Below are 23165 nucleotides of genomic sequence, written 5' to 3'. Positions count from 1 at the left end.
TCCTTCGATGAGCAATCCTTGATCTGCCACAATTAATTAATGGCTGCCCAATTTGTGCATAGTCTGGGAAGATTCTTGGCCAGCCATGTGATAATTACTTCCTTATGAAGCAGCTCTCCAGATTCATAAAAGAAACATCTTGTTAGTTTCCATTAAGCAGAATCTTCAAACATGATACCCTGAAATTTCCAATTCATCCAAGGAACCAAACAGATTCCCCCCACCTTTTACGGCCACTTCTCCCGGCCCGCCTGCCTGCATCCCACCTGATCCAATGCTACCTATGCACTGATAGTTGTAGACGGTGGCATTCTCACATATCCTAGTCCTATATTCATCTAAAGCACCCCACTATGCACTTTTTTCATTCTGGAGGATGAGATCATAGGACAGCAAGGCCAGGCTGCTGTGCCTCCTTAGAATGGAGGGATGACAACAAGATGAAGGCCTTTACGTTGCAGACTCTCTGATACGCTCAAGGCATGGTGCATGATGGGAGTTGTAGGGTCTTTTAAATGGCTGAACATGCATAGGACTGTACCCTTAGGAGAGTAAAATCCAGCACTGCAAGGACTCTTAAATAAAATAATATCCCTCTGCTTTCTGGAAGGTTTGGCTTCATAGCCAATAAATGCAGAATTAGTTATGAAAGGTTCTCACTGGTAGCCTTCCTCAACCTGGCACTCTTCAGATGTGTTGGACTGCAACTCTCATAATTCTCAGACAGCATGCTCCATGTTTATGCTGGCTGGGAAGTATGGGACTTGTGGTCCAACCAGCGATTTTGTTAAATCCGTTCCATCTTGAGTTTTGCAGTTTTGCAGGTATCTTTTGCTCCATCATGCGCTCGTTGATGGAATCACATTATATCATTTTACTTCCACTAATCCACAGTAGCGCTAATTCGCATTAGCACTAATGTGTATCAGCTAATACACATTATTTATTTATATTTATTTATTTTATTACATTTATATACCGCCCCACAGCTGAAGCTCTCTGTAAACATTAAAAGTATACAAAATTTAAAAAACATAAAAACAGTATAAAAACAGTATCCATTTAAAAACAACAATTCTGGGGTCCATTAAAAACAAACTTAACATTGTTAAATGCTGTTAAAATGCCTGGGAGAAGAGAAAAGTCTTGACCTGGCGCCGATAAGATAACAATCTTGGCGCCAGGTGAGCCTCATCGGGAAGCCTAAATCTCCCCCCAAAAGTGAAAAACCAGTCCAGAACTGCAGAATCCATGTGACCTGGAAAAAAGCTGGTCCACTGTGGAATGCACTGGTTGGATTCATAGAAATCTGAACTTATTTGAATCCATTGCGGATTTCTCCAACACCTCTAAATCCAACCCATCTGGAGGGTGCCAGATTGGGGGAGGATACCCTAGGGAATGTGTATGTCCCCAACTGTAAAGCTTTGCTGTGCTTGGCTGATTGTCCTAAAGCACAGGGAGAATTTCTAAATGCAAAATACCACCCCCCTCCGATCCTCACATTTGGCAAAGACTTGATATAATGTAGACCTGATGTAGACAACTGTTGGCCTCCAGATATGTTGGGTTCCATCTAATCCAGGATCCTAGTGGCCAACCAGCTGCCCCTGGGGAGCCACAGATTGCAACTGCCCTCTGGGCACTCTGCCTCAAAAGGTGGTAAAAGGATATTTTAAATTAAAAGAACAATAAAGCGTGTGCAAATCCTTAGATGTAAAGAGGCCTGAAGGAAAACTATGTGTAAAATTTCACTGGTGGGTTGCTTTTAGGGTGGCCATGTATCCTCTTTTACAAAGGAGACAGTCCTCTACTTGAAGGTGTCCTCTGTTTGTAGTCCAAGGTCACTCCAAGTCCAGTTCAAAGATAAAGAACCATCAGTTGGAAGAGCTGGGCCACAGTTAGCACCTGGACAGCAGACTGAGGAAGGCACAACAGGCCACCTGGTCAGTCTCTCATACAGGCCGTTTCTACACCTTTCCCCCCGGGATCATGACACACAGGGGATCCCGGGAGCAGGCAGGGACGATCCCTCCATTTTCCTGGGATAATCCTTAGGTGTAGAAAGGGCCGTAGTCTCACGCTATGGTGGAATGTACTTCATTTCTATTGAAATAATAGCAATGATTTCTAATGTAAGCCTATGCGGCAGGGTCTCGCTATTTACTGTTTTACTCTGTACAGCACCATGTACATTGATGGTGCTATATAAATAATAATAATAATAAATTAGAATATGCAAATTTTATGCAAATCGGTGTCCTCTTCTGTCCTCTTTTGGGTGATGCATGTCCCCCTTTTTTTGGAGATTCACAACTGGCTAGTCTAGTTGCTTTCATTGGAAAGATGGGAAAGACAGAAGCGGAGGGATGCAGAGCAGGAAACAGCTGGATATCATCCCAATATTTTCTAAAGACGATTGCTCCACACAAGCTGCAATTAAAGTAATAGGTCTGCCTCTTTGCCCAGAGGAACTTTTGAAGACTGTTTTTGAATCTTTGCTGACTTGCATTTGGGGAGAAACCATGGATGTGTTCCCTTTGGGAGATTTGAGTTGTTTTTCAGGACAATGCCAGGAAATGGATGGTTAGGGCACAACTTGGATTCCACGTTTGTCTTTCAAGAGTGAGCAAAACAAGACTTGCAAGGGGATCTTAAGAGTTTCTCTGTGTGTGTGTGTTTCAAGCAGGACAATATTTCCCTCCCACGTCATTAAATTTATTCCTGGTTCTGCAACGACTGCTCCTCACTTCATTGGGAAACTTTGCTCCTTCGTCTTTTGTTTATGAGCCAGCATTATTGCAGTGCTTATTCTTCTAATAATAGCAAAATGCCCTTCATTATGACAGGTGGTAGGAGTGGAAAGAGGTTCCGAATATTGCCAGGAATCTTGGAAGCAGGGCGTTTCTCAGGAGTGGCCTGGTATCTCCAAGCAGAGTGAACTAGTGCAAATCCTGTGGCGCCACAGGGGATAATACTCTGAAAACATACTTTTCAAAAAGATTGTTTACCACTTCTTGAAGTTTGAGGTCGTAAACACGTGATGTAAGATTTCGATCTCTCTCTCTCTCTCTCTCTCTCTCTCTCTCTCTCTCTCTCTCTCTCTCTCTCTCTCTCTCTCTCTCCCCCCTCCCTCTGGTGTCCTTTCAGCTCTTTCTCCTCAGCTTCTCCTATCCCAATTTCTCCTATTCCAACTGTCATCAACTGACTTTTCTTCATCCCCTTTCTCAACAACCTGTGCCTGTCCTTTCATTGGCCCAACACCCTAAGAGCTCACAGGAGTAAGCATTGTCCTACATGCATACCCACACTGCGTCACATGTTACATTACATCCTCAGTGTGGAGCATATGCATTTATCTCCCCTTTGCCTCATCACTCTCCCTTCTTGAGCTGCCCAAAGCTCAAGCTTTGAACTGTTTCAAAGTTTCCAGATTGTCTGCACATCTGCACTGCTCAAACTTCAGTTTACAACCAAAAATGAGCAAAATCAGTCTAGTAGATCTTCTGTACTAAGCCTTGAACATATTCTTATATAAGATGCTAACCATTCACTTGCATGGGATCAGATAAAGGCGTGTATTCATGAACACCAAAAGGGTGAAATCTGTGTGCTGCTCTGATGTCCCTCATTTTCTTGGGAAGAGCACTTGCCCTGGTTTCCCTCATATTCCCATACAACGTATCCCCATATAACTGAATAGGAGCATTTGAGAACTGAGTAGCATTTTAGGCCTGTTACTTTTTCCCTTTTCTTTTTTTTTTTTTTTTTAATATTCCTACCTTGGGTTTTGTTTTATGCTCTCCCCCCTCTCTCTCTCACACACAAAGATTACATGTTACTGAGGAAGGTGGAAGCTGAAATGTATAACTAAAAACTCTTAAACCTTCTCTGTTTAGTCACACATACACATCTTGGAAGACTGGATTATACATGTGTTATTGCAGCCTTTCTCAACCTGGGGCGCTCCAGATGTGTTGGACTGCATCTCCCAGAATGCCCCAGCTGGCTGGGGCATTCTGGGAGTTGTAGTCCAACACATCTGGAGCGCCCCAGGTTGAGAAAGGCTGTGTTATTGTGAGGTGTGAACTGGGACACTGGCTCAACATTTTCATCAAACAACCCTCCATTACCCCCAAGATCACTTCCTTGGTCAGTTACTGCCTGTTCAGATTCCATCAGTATGTACATTGGCTGCCAGTCCAGGTCTGGGCCTGATTCAAAGTGCTGGTATTAACATCTAAAGCCCTAAACGACTTGGGGCCAGGCTATCTAAAGGAACGCCTCCTCCCATATGTACCTGCCTGGATCCTAAGGTCATCCTCAGGGGTCCTTCTCCGCGAGCCCCTGCCAAAGGAAGTGAGGCAGGTGGCTACTAGGAGGAGGGCCTTCTCTGCTGTGGCACCCCGGCTGTGGAATGAGCTCCTTAAGGAGGTTCACTTGGCACCTACATTATATGCTTTTAGACGGCAGGTGAAGACCTTTTTATTCTCCCAGCATTTTAACAGTCTATAAATAAATTTTAACTTGGTGTCTTAAATTTGTAATTTTGCATTGCTGCTGTTTTTATCTGGTTGAACTTTTATACTGTATTTTATATTATGGTTTTATACTGTTGTTTTATACTTTGAATGGTTTTTATTTTTGCGAACCGCCCAGAGAGCTCCGGCTATTGGGTGGTATAGAAATGTAATAAATAAATAAATAAATAAATAAAGTTTTTTTTGCTCCAGCTTATCTTGAACCGCATTTACCATTTGGATGCCCATTCTTCCAGTTTGGAAAGATCTGTTTGAAGCTCCTTGTAATCCCTTTTTGTTTTAACTACCCAAAACAACTTCATGTCATCAGCAATCAGGGTCACCTTGCAGGTCACCCCAAACCTAAGTCCAGATCATTTGTGAACAAGGTGAAGGGCAAAGCAGATCCTGGGGGGGACCCCACTGTTGCCTCCCTCCATTGTGAGAACTGTCTACTTATTCCCGCTCCTTCTTTCAGTACTCTAACCAATTACTAAACCATAAGAGGCCTTGGCAGCCATCCCATTTTGCGGTAGTTGGAAATTCCATAGTTTAACCATGAGCTGTGTGAAGAAGTACTTCCTTTTGTGCTCACATTATGTCTTGAGCCAGCACCAGTCCAAAAAAATGCCTTGGGCTAAGTCCACTCCAATTTCATTAAAAGGGGAACGAAAAGGAGCTCTCATTAGCTTCCAATGTTAATCTGGCCCTGTGAAGGACAGAGGTGCAAATCTGTGCCTTTAACTTCGCTGTTGCTGTGGGGTTGCAAAATCTGCCCCTATGCCTGATCTATGGTCTGTTGTTTCAAACTGGCTGTGTCAGGTTCTGGTGGCTGTCAGCCAAGGTCATCTCTGCCTTGAGTCAGTTCGACTCCCACCAGCACCTGGAGATTATCAGGGCGGTGGACAAACTAACGGGATCCAGCTGTGGGAACAAGACGTGGCTTGGCCCGTCTGGGAGCGGGGTGGGCTACTGCCCAGGAAGGGCACGGGTTGGTCTGCTAAGGTCATGGGACCAAGGGTCCCCAAAAGAGATAAAAAGCTCTATGAAGACGGCCCTCCATCTTTCTTGGAGATGCGTGCATATGTCAAGTGGGAAGATCAGGTCCGTGGCACCCAGGAGGGGGTTGCCCGGAGTTAGAAAGGTTTTTTTATGTTTTAACGTGTGTGGGTACTCTGGAGAAGGCCAGCCATCGTTTTGGCTGGGTGTGGGGATGTATGATTGTTTCTTGGGGTAATGGCTAAGTATTAGAGCTTTCCCTCACCTCCTCTCCTCACTCTCCCCCTTTCCATATCCTCCCTTCCCTTTCCCTATTCTTTCCCTTCCTTTGTCTTAGGAGGCTGTTTTATCGACCAAGGCCTTACGTGTTATATTTTAGTGATTGCAATAAAATTGCTTTGGTCCCTGAATGTGTGTCTGTGTGTTATTCTCATGAACATCTGTGTGTTATTCTCATGAACATCTGTCCCAGTTGTGGACAAGGCAGGGATGTGGGTTGTTTGGGAGTTTAAGACGTTTGGTCCAAGAGCCTACCTCGCAGGGTTGTCAGGTAGACCCTGACTTCCTCTACAGGCCCTACTAGGCCCAAAGAACCACTGAGTTCAGCAATCACCAGAGCAGCTATTTCATCTCCCTAACTGAAAAGCAAAAACTGAAAAACTTGATGATTCCGTGCAACTATAACATTTCTGGTGTGGCGACATTGTTAAAAAGGAACAGCTGATTTGAGATGAAACTGTCTATTTAGTGGGGTATCCAGAGGCAAATTGCAAGAAGCACTGAACCCTCCTCCGCAGAAGTGACACCCTTAGCAAAAGATATAAATCAAGACCTGCAAGATATCGACTGTACACTCTTGTTGACTGTCAAGCTTTGAGTTTCGGCTTCTGGTTTGTTTGGATTTTTAACTGCTGTCACTATGAAGACCAGCATTAGGTGTATTCCAGGAACTGCTGGAAGAAACAGTGTCGGCCTGAATACGAAGGCGGGTTTTTCCTCTGCCTCATCCAGCATTTACTCCTCATGTGGGTTAGGTAGCACGAGAGGCAATTTCTCCTGTCGAAGCCACTTTGGGGATGGCTGCGGCATTGGCCGGAGCAACTTTTCAAGCAGCAGTTGTGGCAGTGTGTTTACTGGTGGCGGATATCGAAGGAGAATGAGCACAGGAAGCTGTCCCAATGGCATCGGCGGTGCTTTCCCTCCATTCGCATATAGTGATGGGCCAGTTGAAGTTGGCTCTGGTGTAGCTGGTGGGACAGGTGGTGATCCTGGTGCCTGTGGCATCCTCTTCTTTTCCACCAATGGGAAGACGATCATGCAGAACCTCAACGACCGGCTGGCCAGTTACATAGACAAAGTGAGATGCCTGGAGGCTGAAAACGTTGCGCTTGAGTCCAACATCAGTGATTTCTATGCCAAGCAAGGGCAAGCCGGTGAGCCGAAGGACTACAGCCACTTTTGCCATGAGATTGAGGAGCTGAAAAACCAGGTAGGGGGCTCAACCACTCACCAAGCATTCCCAGCGCATGTTTGGTAGTTCCCACATGCATCTTCCGAACAAGCTAACTAACAAAGCAGATCCTGTAAGGCTTGAGTCTGCCCATGCAGTGCTCTTTTCAACGTTGTCCCATCCGCGTGAAACTGGCTTATTGGGGATCAGCCTTTATGCAGCTTGGAGAATATTTAAATGACCCAATGGCAGCATCATGTGACTCTTCCCCGTAGAACCTGCACTGCTCTTGGAAGGGTGTATGTGTGCTGATTCTGTGGGAAAGATCCAGGCGATTGGTCCCCCTCGTGAAGCTTGGCCAGTTAAATGCCGTGGACAAGCTCCCCTCCAAAACAGCTGTGAGAATATCTAAAGTGGCCCAACTTGGTTGTTGTTATTGAGCTCCTGCTCTCAAAATCTGTGGCGCAGGGTCAGAAAAGGGATGGGTGGACCTGAGCATTTCCGTTTCTCTCAGCTTCTCTCCGATCTTAAATTCGGTTGTTCCCGAACTTTTGAGAATTGTTGTTTTTAAAACGTGTGCATAGAAATTTGAGTACGTTTCTCCGAATACATGCATTTTTGTATGCAATTTTGCCTAACATGCACATTTTTGTGTGCAATTTTTGCTAATACAATGCATTTGGGGACACTATTTCCAGTATTTTACACAGACATGAATCTAGCTGTACACTAATCTGAGGGAGGCATGGAAGGTGGTAACAAGAGAGAGGGCCTTCCCAGTTGTGGCCCCCCAATTATGGAATGATCTCCTCAACAGGCTTCTCCTGGTGCCAACATTCTTATGTTTTCAGCACCAGGTTAAGACCTTTCTCTTTTCTCAGGCATTTGGCAGCATATGATGAATTTTAATCATGTCCTGGATTCATCTTACAATTGCTCAAAATTGTTTTTAGATATATGTTGTCTCTGTGTGAACTGTCTGTGCATTTTAATGAAAATGGATGTTAATCTTTGTATTATTATTATTATTATTATTAAAAAAAACATTGGTTTTGAATCTTCGTAAGCCGAGCAGAGAGTTTAAGCAATGTAGCAGTATAGAAATGTAATAAAACAACAACAACAATTTGTATTATTATTTTTGTTTGCACTTTCCCCCAATACATGTATTTTTCTATTCATTTTTCAATTGGAGAGAACCATTGCAAAATTCGGAAAAGTGCAAATTTTGCTGAATAACAGTTTCAGCTCGTGCATTGGCTTGAAAGCGTGCATTTCTCCCCCATCCCTGGTCAGACACTTGATTGTGTCCTGATGCAGAGCTGATAATCAATACCATTGATTGGTAGGAGAAGGAGAGAGAAAAGGCAAAGGGAGCCTCTACAGCGATCTAAACATTCCTCTCTCTTTTTTTTAACTTTCTCCACTCCCTCCCCAGGTTATTTGTACAACTGCAGAGAATAACAAGATCCTTCTCAAGATTGACAATAATTGTATGAACCTTGAAGAGATGAGACAAAAGTGAGTTTCTGCAGCACCCCCCTCCCCGCTCCCAGCTTTGACTCGGACCGAAATTTGGCACTTTGGAACATGATCCACTCTTGCTTGGACCAATTCAAAGATGAGAAATCTGATGCTTTGGGCTTCTCATTGACTATCATGGGAAATCCAAAAAGAACTATAACTTTTGTTCTCATGGCCAAAATGGAATGATATTTTCTAATGTCTAGTTCTGCTTAATTTGATGTTTAACTCAGAGGTGGAGCACTAATTAGGACAAGATGTATGGATTCCAAAGCTCTTTTCTTGTCTAACCCACTAAACTCACCCTTTAGTCATTTCCATCTGGCAAGCACCTACCAATTTTAGTTTGGCATGAACTGTAATGAACAGGGTTTACCATGAAATCCAAGAAGCAAGAGTTCTTTTGGCTGATGATTCTAAGAAGGGCATCTTTTCCCGTCCTCTCTGTATTACTGTGGGGCAGTCTTCACGGCACCAAGTTGGCACTGTGTTCCTCCTAAACCCCATGGTTTCACTCACCTGGGGAGGTGTCGGGCAATCTCCATGCCAAGGAGGAAGCACGGGGTTTCTGGAAGTCATCCAGGTACTGGACCCACCCTCCCTGGCTCCTGGCAACCAATTGCCGGTGGCCTTCTGCCAGGACTGCTCCCCAGATTGTCCACAGAGAATCAGACATGGGCCATTTCTACACCTGCCTTTCCCCCCGGGATCGTCCCAGGATCATCCTTGTGCATCAAAATGACACACAGGGGATCCCAGGAGCAGGCAGGGATGATCCCTCCATTTTCCTGGGATAATCCTTAGATATAGAAAGGGCCATGGAAAAGCAGGGGTAACCTCACTCCCACCAAAAAAGTTGGTTTAAGTCCTTGACTTTTTTACTGCGCAGCTTTGTGGAAAAGCCCCATGGTGGCTGTGAATTTGTGACTGCATCATATAACTGACTCAGCATGGATTTGTGGACACTGTGGGGCTTTGAGTGCTTATAGACAGCTCCTGTGTATCATTAAAACTAAAAACTTGTTAGACTTTCTCACTCTTGATTTAGGTTTGAGACTGAATCTGCAATCCGTGGAAATGTGGAGGCTGACCTTAATGGGTTACACCCCGTTTTGCATGAACTGTCCAGCTGTAAGGGTGAGCTGGAGGCTGAGCTGGAGTCTTTGCAAGAGGAACTCTGTGGCCTCAAGAAGAGCCATGAAGAGGTATGCTCTGGACACACCAAATTATAACCCCCTCTGTTTAATAAATACAATGCAAGCATTATTCATTTTACTTATTTAGACAAACATTTAGAGCAGGGATGGACAATCTTTCTGTTGAGGGCCGCACTCCTCTCTGGGTAATCTGTCAGAGGGGGGTCATGTTGGCAGTGGGAGGGGCCAAAGCCAGAGGTAGGCAGGGCAAAGGCCACCCTGTTTTCTCTCTCCCCCTCTTACTTTCCACCCAGTGGGCTACCAGCAAAAGGAAAGATTGCACTTGCCAGAGGTCTAAACTGATCACATGTAGTGGGGTTTTCAAAATTAGGTTGAGGGCCACATTAAATTAGCTCAATGGCAGCATGCAGTCCTAGAGCCACGAGATGCCCAGCCTGGTTTAGAGGCTGCATTTTTAACCATCAGTTTCCTAACAATCAGACACTCCGAGCAGCAGAGAAGCAAGCAAACAGTACAATCAAGTACACAAAACCCTTCAGAATAAGGGGAACAAGCAAGCTAATGAATGCTGAATGCAGATTGGAAGAAAAAAGTCCTGAAAGCAGTTTTCATTAAGGGAGATCCAGAGTCTGGGTGTCACCCCCAAGAAGGCTCTGTCCTGAATAGGCATTGACCAGAGCCGCCCTGGAAGACAGGCTGGATAATGGATTAGTTGTGTTCCACATAGTGGGCCCTCATCACCACACTGGCTGCTGCATTCTGCTCCAGCAGTAGTTTCTGTTCAGAGGCACCACCATGTAGCAGGGCTGTGCACTGCTTTGGGCCCAAACCCTAAATCCGAACTGGAGCGGGATCAGGGCTGGATCAGGCCGAGATGGTCTGGAGCATATAGGATTGGGTCTGAAGCACTTCTGGTCACCTCTGCCCAATCTGGGGTGATGTTGAGCTGCTGCCCCACCCACTCACGGGACTTACCTGATCCATCCGGCAGCTCCCCGTCCTCATTGAGAACTGGCATTTTAAATGAAGATGGGGGCTCTTCCATTTCCTAGATCTAAGGTTGCAAACTACAGTGTCCATAAACAGCCATTTCCAGAAAGCTTTGGTGGGTACCTGGGATCTATAGTGGGTTGGCCCAGGCCTGAAGCTGACCGAGTCAGATTGGGGCTGATTTGGAAGCTCTGAATTGGTGTCCGAAGTGAATCTGGAGGTCCATGTGCAGCCCTAATGTAGAGTATGTTGGTATAGTTTAGGTGAGATGTGACCAAGGCCTGTGTTCCAGCACCCTGATCTGCCTTTTCCAGAGAACGTTTCTGCTGAGACATCAGCTGATGTTGTGCCACCTCCTTTTTAAAAAAACATTTAAATCAAGGCATGATTATAGTAAATGGAGCTCTCCTTGTAGGAATTAATCTGTCTGAAGAAACAGTCAAGTGACGTCAACATGGAAGTCAGTTCCTGCCCTGGTCCAGATCTGAAGAAAATCCTGGAAGAGCTGAGATGCAAGTATGAATCGATGATAGATGCAAACCGCCAGGAGGTTGCGCACTGGTATGAAGGCAAGGTAAAGACTGCAGCCCCTACAGGGAAGTAAAAGTAAAAGGATGGAAGTATGTCAGGAGAAGGGCAGGACTTGCAAAATAGGGATGAGTGAGGGATTAGATGGGTTCACATTGTCATGCAAACCTACCCAATTTACTCTTCCTGAACCTTAAACACAGCTTGCTTTCAAAATTCATACATTTCAGAAGTTTGTAATGCAGTTTGCAAATAAAGAAACAAATAAATAAATAAAAAAACACAAAACATGCCTACGTTTCTGTGTTCATTGGAAAGTTGCTCAAAAATGTGTACATTTGCAAAAATGCACACATTTTAAGTACATACAAAAATGTGTATTTTTCAACAATGTTCTATAGACATTTTGTATAGACAAAGAAATACAATTCACAATTATTATTAATTATCATTATGGTTATTATCATCATCATTGTTATTGTTATTAATTTCTTTTCTTTACCGCCCAATAGCCAAAACTCTCTGAGCAGTTTACAACAATTCATAAAATAATAAAATATAACATATGAATACAGAATAAAAATTTACATACACAAAATTTAAAACAATTTAGATAGCTAAAAACACTTCTAATAAAATCCTAGACCTGTTTAGATGACTGGCATAAATGCCCCTTCATATTTATTTATTTATTTATTTATTTATTTATTGCATTTCTATATCACCCAGTAGCCAAAACTCTCTGGGCGGTTTACAAAATATGCCACTAAATGCTATTAACTTCCTGGGAGTAAAAGGCAGTCTTAACTTGGTACCAAAAGATGACAGTGTTGGTGCAAGTCGGGGGGCCACCACTGAGAAGGCCCTTTCTCTTACCATCACCATCTAAACCTCCCTCGGAGGAGGCACCCACAATGGGAGCCCAGGTGTTGATTGTAGCATCCGGGTAAGTTCAGGTGAGGAGAGTAATTCTGTCAGGTATTGTGGTCTCAAGCTGCAATACCAATACGGAAGCGAGATGGGGAAAAACCTTAAAAAGGGGGAGGATCAAAATCAGAGCAAGGCTGAGTCCATCCCTTCTGGCAGGGCTCCTGTGGGTGACAGCAGTGGCACCATCCTCCGCAGAGCCCCTCCTCATGGCAAGGAGGAGAACAATAACAAGTTCAAACCAACCCCAGGTATCCCAGGTTGTGCAGAATTTGTTCAGGTCGCAGAACCTGAAGTAGAGATGTCCGGATGTTGTAGAATCCGTTCTGTTATGTATTCCACAGATTGTCAGGCTCTGTTTGTTCTTCATCCATTCATGGACAGAACTGAATCAGGGGAGCGGCGTATGCAAAAACATATGCAAAACAAAACATAATTTCTGTTAGAATGTAAAATCTAGTGTATTTATCTGCTTCCACCTGCTTGGTGTTGTATTGCACACATTTAGATCAGCTTACAAACAATAAACAGAATGCACAAAAAAAGAATGCTACACAGAGGCTGAAGAGAGATCTGAGATGTAGTATACTTTTTAAAGGCATATGTATATATGTATCATTTTCAGAATGGCATGTGTATTAGCATATTTTCTTTCTTTTTTAAGAATCAAAATTAGTTAACTGTTTAATTTACAGACAGAAAAACAAAGCAAATTACAATCATAACTGAAGTATGTTACACACTCTCAATGTGGCAACTACACACACACACACACACACACACACACACAAAAGGAGAATCACACACACACCCCCAATAAAATATCTTGGCTAAAATACTGAATAGGTCTACTCCATTGTATTAGAAATACAAATATAAATACAACCTTGCAACCATGGATATCTAAATAACCTATTGAACCTGCCACATATTTTCCAGTAATTTCATATTTTCCAACAAATAAATCTGCATTTCAGGAAAGTTAAAGGAAGAAGAAATTCCGAAAATCCACAGACTCCATGTGACTGAAAGAGGATTCATAGAAATCCAAACTCATTTTAATCCCTCTTAGATTTCTCTGGCATCTTTTTTCTTTCTTTCTTGTTTTTCTTAAAGATCAGAGAATACCCTGATTTTTAAGATCATTGTCTATTTTACTGGTCCTAGCTATGGACAACGAAGACAGACCCTGAACATGCTGTTTTGTTCTCTTCTGTCAAAGCCCATGTCAATGCAGTTTCAACCCTCCTTTCTTGCATGATTGATAATAAATAAAACTCCTGGAAATGTTGACATTTAGTCAATCTATATTTCAGCTGGAGGAGGTGAACCAGGAAGTTTGCAGCTGTAGCCAGGAGGTGGAAGATGGCAACCACAAGATCATCGATCTGAAACGCCAGGTGCAGGCCATAGAGATTGATCTTCAAGCTCAGTGCAATCTGGTGAGGGCTAGTGGCATGGAAGGCCTCTTCCTGCTCAGATTAACTCACATGGGGATCAAGGTAGATGTTCCAGCCCAGGGCTCATGAGGTCCATACCCCTTCAGCTTCAACAGTGCCATGCTTTTGAGTGCTGTCTGAGCACTGCCTGTGTTCATGTGTTTGAACGCAGGGGCAGATGACATTCAGGGAACTTGACACTCTGCTAAGTGCATCAAGGGAATGACGAGAGGTAGAGGCTGAGCCAGGCAGTAGCTTGCCTCACACCACATCACCAGATCAGTCCAAAGAAGACCAGTTACAGGGGTCTGCAACAGTGGAGGCTGGTGGCTTTGAATTCAGTGGGGCTGTGATTGAATCCATTCTGGGTTTCAGGCAGAATCAGTCAGTAATGAAAAAGGAGCTACCCAAATTGCTGAACCCGCCCCCCAAAATAGGTTCAGGACTTGGATAGTGCCTTGTTTTGACTGAAACCCAGAATGAATTGGATCCGTCAGCCTCGACTGGTCCCCAAAGTGCCACCCACAGACACCCACAAAACTTTTTTTTAATCCTTCCCCATTTGTTTATATACTTAGAAGGATTTGCATATATCCATAGCAATACATATGAAATGCATACAGCATTCCAGCAATTATACATGGGTTTCTACAAATTGGATCAAATATCAAAATAAATATCCATTTGAAGGTGGCATCTACATGCCACCCATTCGGATATTGAAAGCGTTGTAAGGTCCTTCATCCATTGCATTATAGGAGGTGAATGTTTATCCTTCCAATGTTGTAATATGAGTCTTTTAGCTGTCAAATGGTTGCGGAGAATCCACTTATGCCTTGTCTGCTCGGTCACAGTGGTGAAAAAAATCCTGGTATGAGGTGAATGGGGATTTTGCTTCTGGGTAATATATTTATTTAAAAGATCCATAAGCTAAGATTTATAAGCTTTGGGGATCAAAAGTAAGTACAAATTTTAAAATAATAAAGCACCATAAAACAATAATGAAAACAATAATTAAATGATAATAACATCAAAATTAACCATTTAAATGGGATAACATCAGACAACCAGATACATAATGGCACCCAATACAGTCCTGACTCAATTACAGGCCGAGGTAAACAAATAAGTCTTTACAGCCCTTTTGAACCCCTGTAAAGATGGGGCCTGGCAGACATCAATTGGAACAGTACCACAAGCAGGGGGCCGCTATCAAGAACGCCCTATTCCTTGTGCTCACTGGCCTAATTGTGTAACCGCACCTCTGACGTTTATCTCAGAATGTGGGCTGGTAGGTATGGTGAAGGCAGGCGTCTAAGTAACCTGGACTAAAACTGTTTAGGGCTTTAAAGGCTGATGCCAGTGACTTTAAATTGGCCTGGAAAGAATGAATGCAGCTGATATGTTTTAGGTGTCATATGAACTGATCGCCCCAGTACCTACTAGGACTTGAGCAGCCTCATTTTGTATCAGCTGAAATTTCCACACAGTTTTTAAAGGCCATCCCACACAGCGTGCATTGCAGCAATCCAGCCTGGATGTCACTGGAGCATGGCTAACTGAAGCAAGGCCAGCGTGCTTGTGCAATGCCAGTGCAGTTCTGTGGATCCCAAGGACTCCTCTTGTGCACTGGGGATGACATCCATGCTTGAATCTCTGTTACAGGTGCTCGGCGAGGGCTAGGCGGAATGAACAGCTTTCACGTCTTCGATGTCCTTTCGCTCTTGGTTTTTTTGTTTTTTGTTTTAAAAGCATCCCACCTATCGCACACAATTAAGGCCCTTAAGACGTTGCCTTCTGTTCTCCCTATTCCCCCAGAGGGACTCACTGCAAGTGTATTTAACTGAAGCAGAAGGGCTCTACCATGTCCAGCTAGCTGAAACACAGGACCAGATCTACTGTATGGAGCAGCGGCTGGCCGAGCTACGCCTGGAAACAGAGGCTCAGGACCAGGAATACAAAGAGCTCCTGGACGTCAAGAACCGGCTGGAGCAAGAGATCAAGACGTACCGCAGCCTGCTAGAAGAAGGGCCGCAAGATCTGTGCGTAGCCTATAGAGCAGCCAGAACTGCTTGCTTCTTTTGGCCCCTCCGGGGGAATATCATTCTTTCCTGGGGCTCCTGGCGCAAATCCACGGACCATGAGAGGTCCTCCTCACAGGGTGCTTGTGGTTAGCACCCACCGCCTATCATGTAGCCTAGGGTGACCAACTGTCAGGATTTCCCCGGATTTGTCCTGGTTTTTGTTCTTTCCATGGTGTCAGGGGGGATTTTCTGTAATTTTCAATAATGTCCTGGAATGACACACCTTCCCCTTTAAGGCTGCCATTAGCATGGCAGGAGGGAGTGACATGCTTTCTTGAGGCACATCATTCCCCCACCCCAAGCTCCAATTGAGGTCTTAAAGGGGAAAGTGGGTCATTCGTGGACATTATAGAAAAGGCCCCAATTGGAGTGGATGGTGGTGGTGCAGAATGAAATCCTTTCCCCTCCTCCACTCCAATCGGGTTCTTTAAGGTGGCGGGGGAATAACGTACTTTCTGCAGGACTCAGAAAGCTGCTTCCCCCCACACACACTAGGTGTCCTCTTTTTTGGTTCCCCAAATATGGTCACCCTAATGTAGCCATGTTAACCCGGAGTCTTCCCTGTCCCGGGTCCTGAGCCATAAGGGCTTGCCATGGGAACTGGTGTTCTCCACATCCGACTGTAACACTGATCCCTCGAAGCACCGTTTAGAGCAGTCCCGTAGTAAGGTTCTCCTGCCTCTGCCATGCCTCTTTGGTGGTTGCTTGTGGGAATGGCGAAACTCACTTGGTGTGATGGTCTTGAATCACACAATGGCTGGTGCTTGAGGCTATGGCTGTGCAATGGGAAACCTGCCATGGGCCTGTTGATGCCTATGGTGGTGGTAAGTGTGATGTGCAGCCCATGTCCAACTCCAGATCCAGGCTTTTGTTGCGAGGCCTATTCATGTGGTGAAGGGGCAGTGCAGCCTTTCCTGGAGCCACCGTGTCTGGCCTGTTAGCCCAGTGTATCAACTCTCTGGCCTAATCTACACCAAGCAGGATATTGGACTATGAAAGCGGATGAAAGCAGTATATGGTATGTAGCAATGGGCTCCAACAGTTGTCAGTGCATTTCAATCCTTCTATAAAGCAGTAATGTGGCTTCTTCATCTTATATACTGCTTTCATACCACTTTCATAGTGCTATATCCTGCTTGGTGTAGATTAGGACTAAATCAATCGAATCTAAGCTTTCCTTAGCATTCAGACATAGAGCAAACACCCACCCGTTGCTCTCTAGAAGTGGTGCTGGACTATAACACATTGCAGCCGCACCAGCCAATAGTTACACTATGGGACGGGGTGCACACAATTTCCAGTCCCAAGGGCCACATCGGGGGTCAGCTGGGGTGATGGGGGCTGCACAAATGTACACACAAGCAAATAGGTGGCCGTTCAGACACAACGCAAAGCACTCATTCTGTTTCTCTCTTTCTTTCTTTCTCTCGCACACCTACACCCACCTCTCTCTCTCCCTCTCACTCCCTCTCATGCACACACATGCATTTACACACATGCATAAACACATATACAATAAACCATCTGTACCAGAACAATTATTCATAAATACATATCACAGTTTCTGTTGGAATACCGCTAATCTACATCAGCATTAGTTAGACACAGAGTACTGCTGCAGCTTTTGTAGGTGCCCCTGTAATAGGTCAGATCTGGAGCTGAAGCTGACGGCACGAACCACAGAGCCCCTTCCTAGACCATGTTTTCATTCCCCACCTTATTTTTCTTTCTTTTTTGGGAGGGAACAGGCAGGTGATAGGGGTGTCAGGGGGCCACCACACAGGGCTTCGGCGCGGGGCAGGGGTGAAGCTTTTTGCACCTCTGTTATAGGATAAAGTTGACTAGTCCCACACAGTACTGAAAATAAGGACAGGACAGATAAACCTGGGTCTCTGCCCCGGTGTCCTTGAGAAAAAAATGGAAGAAAACCTGGGCAGGATCTACATTACTGCTTTATAATAGTTTATAACAGTATTGACAACTGTTGGGGCCCCAGGACATATTCCATATACCGTTTTCAAAATGTCATATCCTACTTGGTGTAGATCTAGTCCTGGTGGGGACTGAGTTCAGCAAAGATCATCCAAAGACTGCTGGGAAGACAAGTTGTTGGGTCTACCCAAAAACTTCTTCTCTCATTTGGGATTATCTCCTTCTTTCATAGAAAAGAAGCAGAGTCTAGCCATCCATCTTCAGCTGGAAGAACGGGAGAAATTCATGATTCGGCTCAATGACAACCACATCACCATTAGTCTTGTCTGCCTCAGTAAGTGCCAGGTGATGTTCATTTGGCATCCTGAAAGAGCAAGCTATTGGGTCACTCCTGCTCATTTCCTTTGCACTGTTGGACCTGAACGATGTTTTCCATGGTTAATGTCTAAAGCCACGCACCTTCATTCTTGATTTCATATGAACTCTTCGGTTTATGGCCAATTTTACTTTTGAACAAGGAGGGGGGTTTTTTGGTCCCTTTTGGTGATTTGTCAAGGATTTCTGTGAAAAGGTGAACAGCCACACATTTAAGCCTCCCTCCAAGATATTTCTGTCCTGAAAGTATTTTCTTTAGACCCAAATATTTTTACCCTCTATGGAGGTCTTCCTCAATCTAATGCTCTCCAGATGTGTTGGGCTAAAACACCATGCTGACTGTAGATTATGGAATTGTAGTTAATACATCTGGAAGGCACCAAACTGAGGAAAGCTGCTCTATAGTAACCAATGCTTCACCCTTTGATTGGATTAATAGAAGGACAGAATTTAACCAACATTCTTTCTTCTGGATTGCCATCTTGCACACTATTAGCGATTTTATACTTTGTGGAATCAAGCCTGTATGCAGCTCTGCACCTGTTCATATGGTAAGATAAAAATTGGCAGCTGGTGGTGATGGTGGGGAATCAGCAACCTCTAGAAAAACAAATGGCTCTTTACACACCTCTGGAAAGTAAAAAAAAAAAGTATTGTTATTCCAGGATAACAACCTTAAGACATTATCCTCCATTTTGGGGGTGTAAACAAGCTCCAAGCCATATTGAATTTGTAAATTTGAAATGTTTCGCTTTTTGGCAATTCCAATTCATTCTCTCTCTCTCTCTCTCTCTCTCTCTCTCAAGACTACTACAGAGATGCAAACAACTGATTGAGGCATTCCAGCATTTTCCTAGTGGCCTGCCAAAACACAGCCCTGATTCTAATCTGAATCTGTACTAGTGAGCTGCAATTTGTGTCTTCAGATGAAGTCTACTCAAGTGGATCTTCTTCCCGTATTTCTTGCTTCTGGCAGTTTCTTTGCTTTTTGCTCATCCGAACAGTTTGTTCATATTAATCTTCCCAGCTGTTGGTCAATCAACCCACTTGTTTCTAATAAAGGCTTTGCTGGTTGCAAATGAACCTGAAAGGTGACTTAGTCAAGTCTGACAATATAAAAGTGACACCTGTATGAGAAACCACACTTAATAGGCATTACAAAATGACACATTGCCTTCACCCTACACTTTGGATGTCATTCCTCCGGCAAGGCAGCCTCATAAAACTGCCTCAGACATGACTAGTTACAACATGCCAATATTATTAATAACTTATTATTAATAATAATCACACGATGAATATGATGATGATGAAAGCATTTTAGATGTGCAGTTGGTGCACATAGGCTAGGCCTGCTCCCTTACTCTTTTAATGCCAGCAGGTACCCAGTGAGAATTCACCAAATGCCAAGGGATCATCAAACCTAGCATCATTCCAGCTTCCTTGTATGTTCTTCCAAACACAATGGGCCCATTCAGAAGACACCTTAAACCAGGGCTTTAACCATGGTGAATAAGCCTTTTGCTTTATTCACCATGGTTAAAGCCATAGTTTAAAATGTCTTCTGAACACAGCCTGGCTTTTTGGCTTAACCACCGTGGTTAAAGCCATGGTTTAAGGTGTCTTCTGAATGGGCCCATTGTGCACCCAAAGTGGGCCCATCAGCATAGTCCCCTTAGCAAACTAATAGCCCTGGGTTCCAGCAACAACAACTGATTCAGCTTATAGGCTAAGTTTGCACAGTAGTTGAGAACCATCATAGCTCTAGAACCCAGACATTACTTATCTAAGGTCCATCTCCAATGAAGCTGAGCTGGGAAAAACTGTCTCTGCCTAACACTTTGGAGAGCTTCTGTGATGAGATAGATAGATAGATAGATAGATAGATAGATAGATAGATAGATAGATAGGGCTTGGCTCAATGCACCGCTGATGTGGCTCAGATTAAGGCTACTTTATGTCTCCCTTCTTGCCAGCTATACAGGTAATGCTGGTTGACAAGTAGCCCCACGTGCTGCCCCTTCTTCTAAGGTTGCCAGTTTCCACCTATTGTGGATGCCCACCTTCCATCCACAATAGGTGGATGCAAGGTGGGCAGAGTCAGGATAGATCCTAATGGATCAAGGATGAATTGGCTCCAGAACAGAACCTGATGGACTATGAATGGCATCTGGCAAAATCTAGAAGTATGAGCAAGAAGTCCTTGCACTGGAGGTTGTAAGGCTGAATGTGCTTTCCCTGGCCCAAAATTGTGGCAACCGAAATGTAGCTTTATACGGTGGGATGGGTAACTCAGGGGCTAGCATCATGGGTAGGCATAGTTGGGCACTTGTCCAAGACTCACATCTCACCAGGGTCCCAGGAACAAGAGCTCCCTGGACTTGCTCTTCCTCTTCACCATTGCGACCCGCTTATCGCCTGCTTCTTGCATGGGTCCATCCAACAGTGGTGGCGAGAAAAAGGAGCAGTAGTTGCCACTGCCTACTTGAACGTAAGAGAATGTAAGCCTATGCGGCAGGGTCCTGCTATTTATTGTTTTACTCTGTACAGCACCATGTACATTGATGGTGCTATATAAATAAAATAATAATAATAATAATAATAATAATAATAATAATAATAATAATAACAACAACAACAACAACATAAGAAGAGCCTTGCTGGATCAGACCAAAGGTCCATCTAGTCCAGCATTCTGTTCACACAGTGGTCAACCAGCTGTTGACCAGGAACCCATAAACAGGACCAAGGTGCAACAGCACCCTCCTGCTCATGTTCCCCAGCAACTGGTGTACACAGACTTGATGCCTCTAATACTGGAGGTGGCACATAGCCATGAGGACTAGTAGCCATTGCTCACTGCTCACTGGCTTTCTACTCGCTCATTGGCACTCTGCTTGCCAAGCAAACAAGTGGTAGCAGAGCTGAGGAAGAGCAGCAAGAGCAATGGCAGGAAGAAGGTAGACTCCTTGAGGAAGGGGTTTCTGGATCAGGAGAAATCCAGAACCCCAAGACAGACGTTTGTAAGCAGCATGATTTGCTTCGGCTGGGAACCTGTGAAGTTTCTCTGCAGCTGTTTTGTCTCCAGCCCCATTTTGCCTGTGTGAAGGCACCCTTCGGGATACCTGGCCCAAAGTGAAGTCCCCTTTGAGAACAAGAAAAAAGAAGCTGTGAGGTATGAATTAGAACAAGAGACACATTGGCGGCTAACATCTCATCTCACAATCAAATATTTATGAAAGAAATGTGAGACCTCATTATTAAAACAAAGAAGAAAATGCAGCCTTAACATTTTCCAGGCTTTAGCTGCGCATTCTGAACTGTAACGAATACATAAATTAACTGAACACATCACATAGAATTAAACTTTAATGTTCCTCTTTGTGCCCAACGCAAGGAAGCAAATTAAAAGCCCACATTCATTATTTTCCCTACTTTAATGTCTCCCATAGCGCTCTCTGCTTAACACATCAAAGACACGGAAAAAGTCTTCATCAGAAGATGCCTGCTAGGCATTATGCAAATCTAGCAAGCTACTTGTGACAGGCAACAAGATAAAAATGATGTCGAATAAGCTCTGCACAATTGTTGGTGAGGTTGCCAGCATGAAACCAAAGCACTTCTCAGTGGAACTTGTCCCTCTTCAGGGATGGAAGAACGTTTGAGATGTTCTCTCTTACAAGTAGGACCTTCAAGAAAGGGGGCTTCCAGAAGAGGCTTTTATAGCACCTTCACCCTCCCACATATCACCCACATGTGATCAGCTACCACAGATCACTCAAATGCAGTCCAGACCACAACTGTGGCACAAGAGCAAAGCAAGATGTGCACATGGAGAACAATCAAGTAGGTGAGCACAGCCTCAGACCCACATGTCAAGCCACGTGTTCAACAGACAGATGTACAGCATATTGTTAAGGGATTAAGCATTTAGTAAAATATTATAGAAAACATGACCCCATTTCACAGTTAGGGAGCACTGAGGTTGAAACTAGTCCCCAGGCAATGAATGACTCTACGTTGAAGAACTCATCTTGATCTCTTTATTAATTAGCAACATTTCTATACTGCTTGTCCTTGATACAAATTCAAAGTGATATACAAAAGAATACAACAAATACAAAATAAGAAATGGGACCATAGTAGAGAGTGGACAACTCTGTAGACCATTGTGGCCTGGGAGGCTGGTATAGGCAGAGCTGTTCTTTGATATAACCTAGTCCTGAGTTGTACAGGGCTTTCTATACTAATACCTACACCTCATACCTAGTCCAGTTGCAGACTGGCAGCTAGTGTAGATCCCCAGTCGGACACTAGCTGCAGCTTCTGAACCAGCGGTAAGGGTTGCCCCACACTGATTGGCTTACAGTAATCTAATCTCATGGTTTCCAAAGTGTGGATCACTGTGGCCAGCCTAAGGTGACAGAAGTGCTCCTAGCCATTGAGGATATGTAGTTCTCCAATGACGGCGACTGATCCAGGAGTACTTCCAGACTGCAAACCTGTTCCTTCATGGAGCTGCTAATAAATACAATCAACGCAAAGCAGAGCACTCGCACAAGTGACCCTGTAAAATATACCACAGGTCAAATCAGACAGATGCAGTATTTCGTAATGAAATTAAGCTAATACGAAGATCAATACAGATTATATATCAACATATAGACATAACCATCTAGGAAAGATCTCCCCATTTTTTAGTTGGGGAATACTGAGAGTGAGAGATGGCTTGCCCAAGCAAGGAGCAGCTTATGAATTTCATTAAGGGCCCCCCTATCTTCTATGTTCAAGTTGGGTTTAAAGGTGGGCCCATGGCCAGTGTTAGTTGCAATGTCCCAAGAAAGTAGATAGTAGAGGGAGAGTCTGGAGTGTTGTGTAGGAGATGTGTTTCGCTGCATCCAGTTCATTAGGCAATTCCGTCAGGGATGCGCCCCAGTGGAATAAAGCCATAAAAGACATTAAGCTTGCACCTGTCCTCTCTCACAGCCACTCCCCTACACCAATTATAGTTCTCAGAGTCTCCCCTCCTTGCCCAGAGCACCTTTCAGTCATGGTTGATCTTTGCTGAGCTTGTACTTGTACTTGGGGAATGACTGGAGTTCTTTCCTGTGGGGAAAGATGAACAATGGCAAGGTGTTTTTTGGGTGGTTTTTTTTTAAATTATTGTGAATATCAACAAACAAAACAGAAATACATCATTAAAACGGAGGGAAAACACAACATAGATTGTGACCGTAGCT

The 23165-nt window shown here is 44.1% G+C and overlaps 1 protein-coding gene across 1 annotated transcript; it reads left to right on the top strand.

Moving 5' to 3' along the window:
* Window positions 1-6660: 6660 nt before the first annotated feature.
* LOC134406640 (keratin, type I cytoskeletal 17-like) lies at window positions 6661-20396 on the top strand. Its single transcript, XM_063138158.1, has 7 exons — window positions 6661-7008; window positions 8408-8490; window positions 9542-9698; window positions 11056-11214; window positions 13412-13537; window positions 15353-15576; window positions 20288-20396. The coding sequence occupies exons 1-7, from the start codon at window positions 6676-6678 to the stop codon at window positions 20394-20396; spliced, it is 1191 nt and encodes a 396-aa protein (XP_062994228.1). The 5' UTR covers window positions 6661-6675.
* Window positions 20397-23165: the final 2769 nt, after the last annotated feature.

Source organism: Elgaria multicarinata, chromosome 11 (genome assembly GCF_023053635.1).
Source record: "Elgaria multicarinata webbii isolate HBS135686 ecotype San Diego chromosome 11, rElgMul1.1.pri, whole genome shotgun sequence".
Taxonomy (NCBI): Eukaryota; Metazoa; Chordata; class Lepidosauria; order Squamata; family Anguidae; genus Elgaria; species Elgaria multicarinata.
Note: the sequence above shows the minus strand (reverse complement) of the source record. Positions and strands in the feature narration are given on the sequence as shown.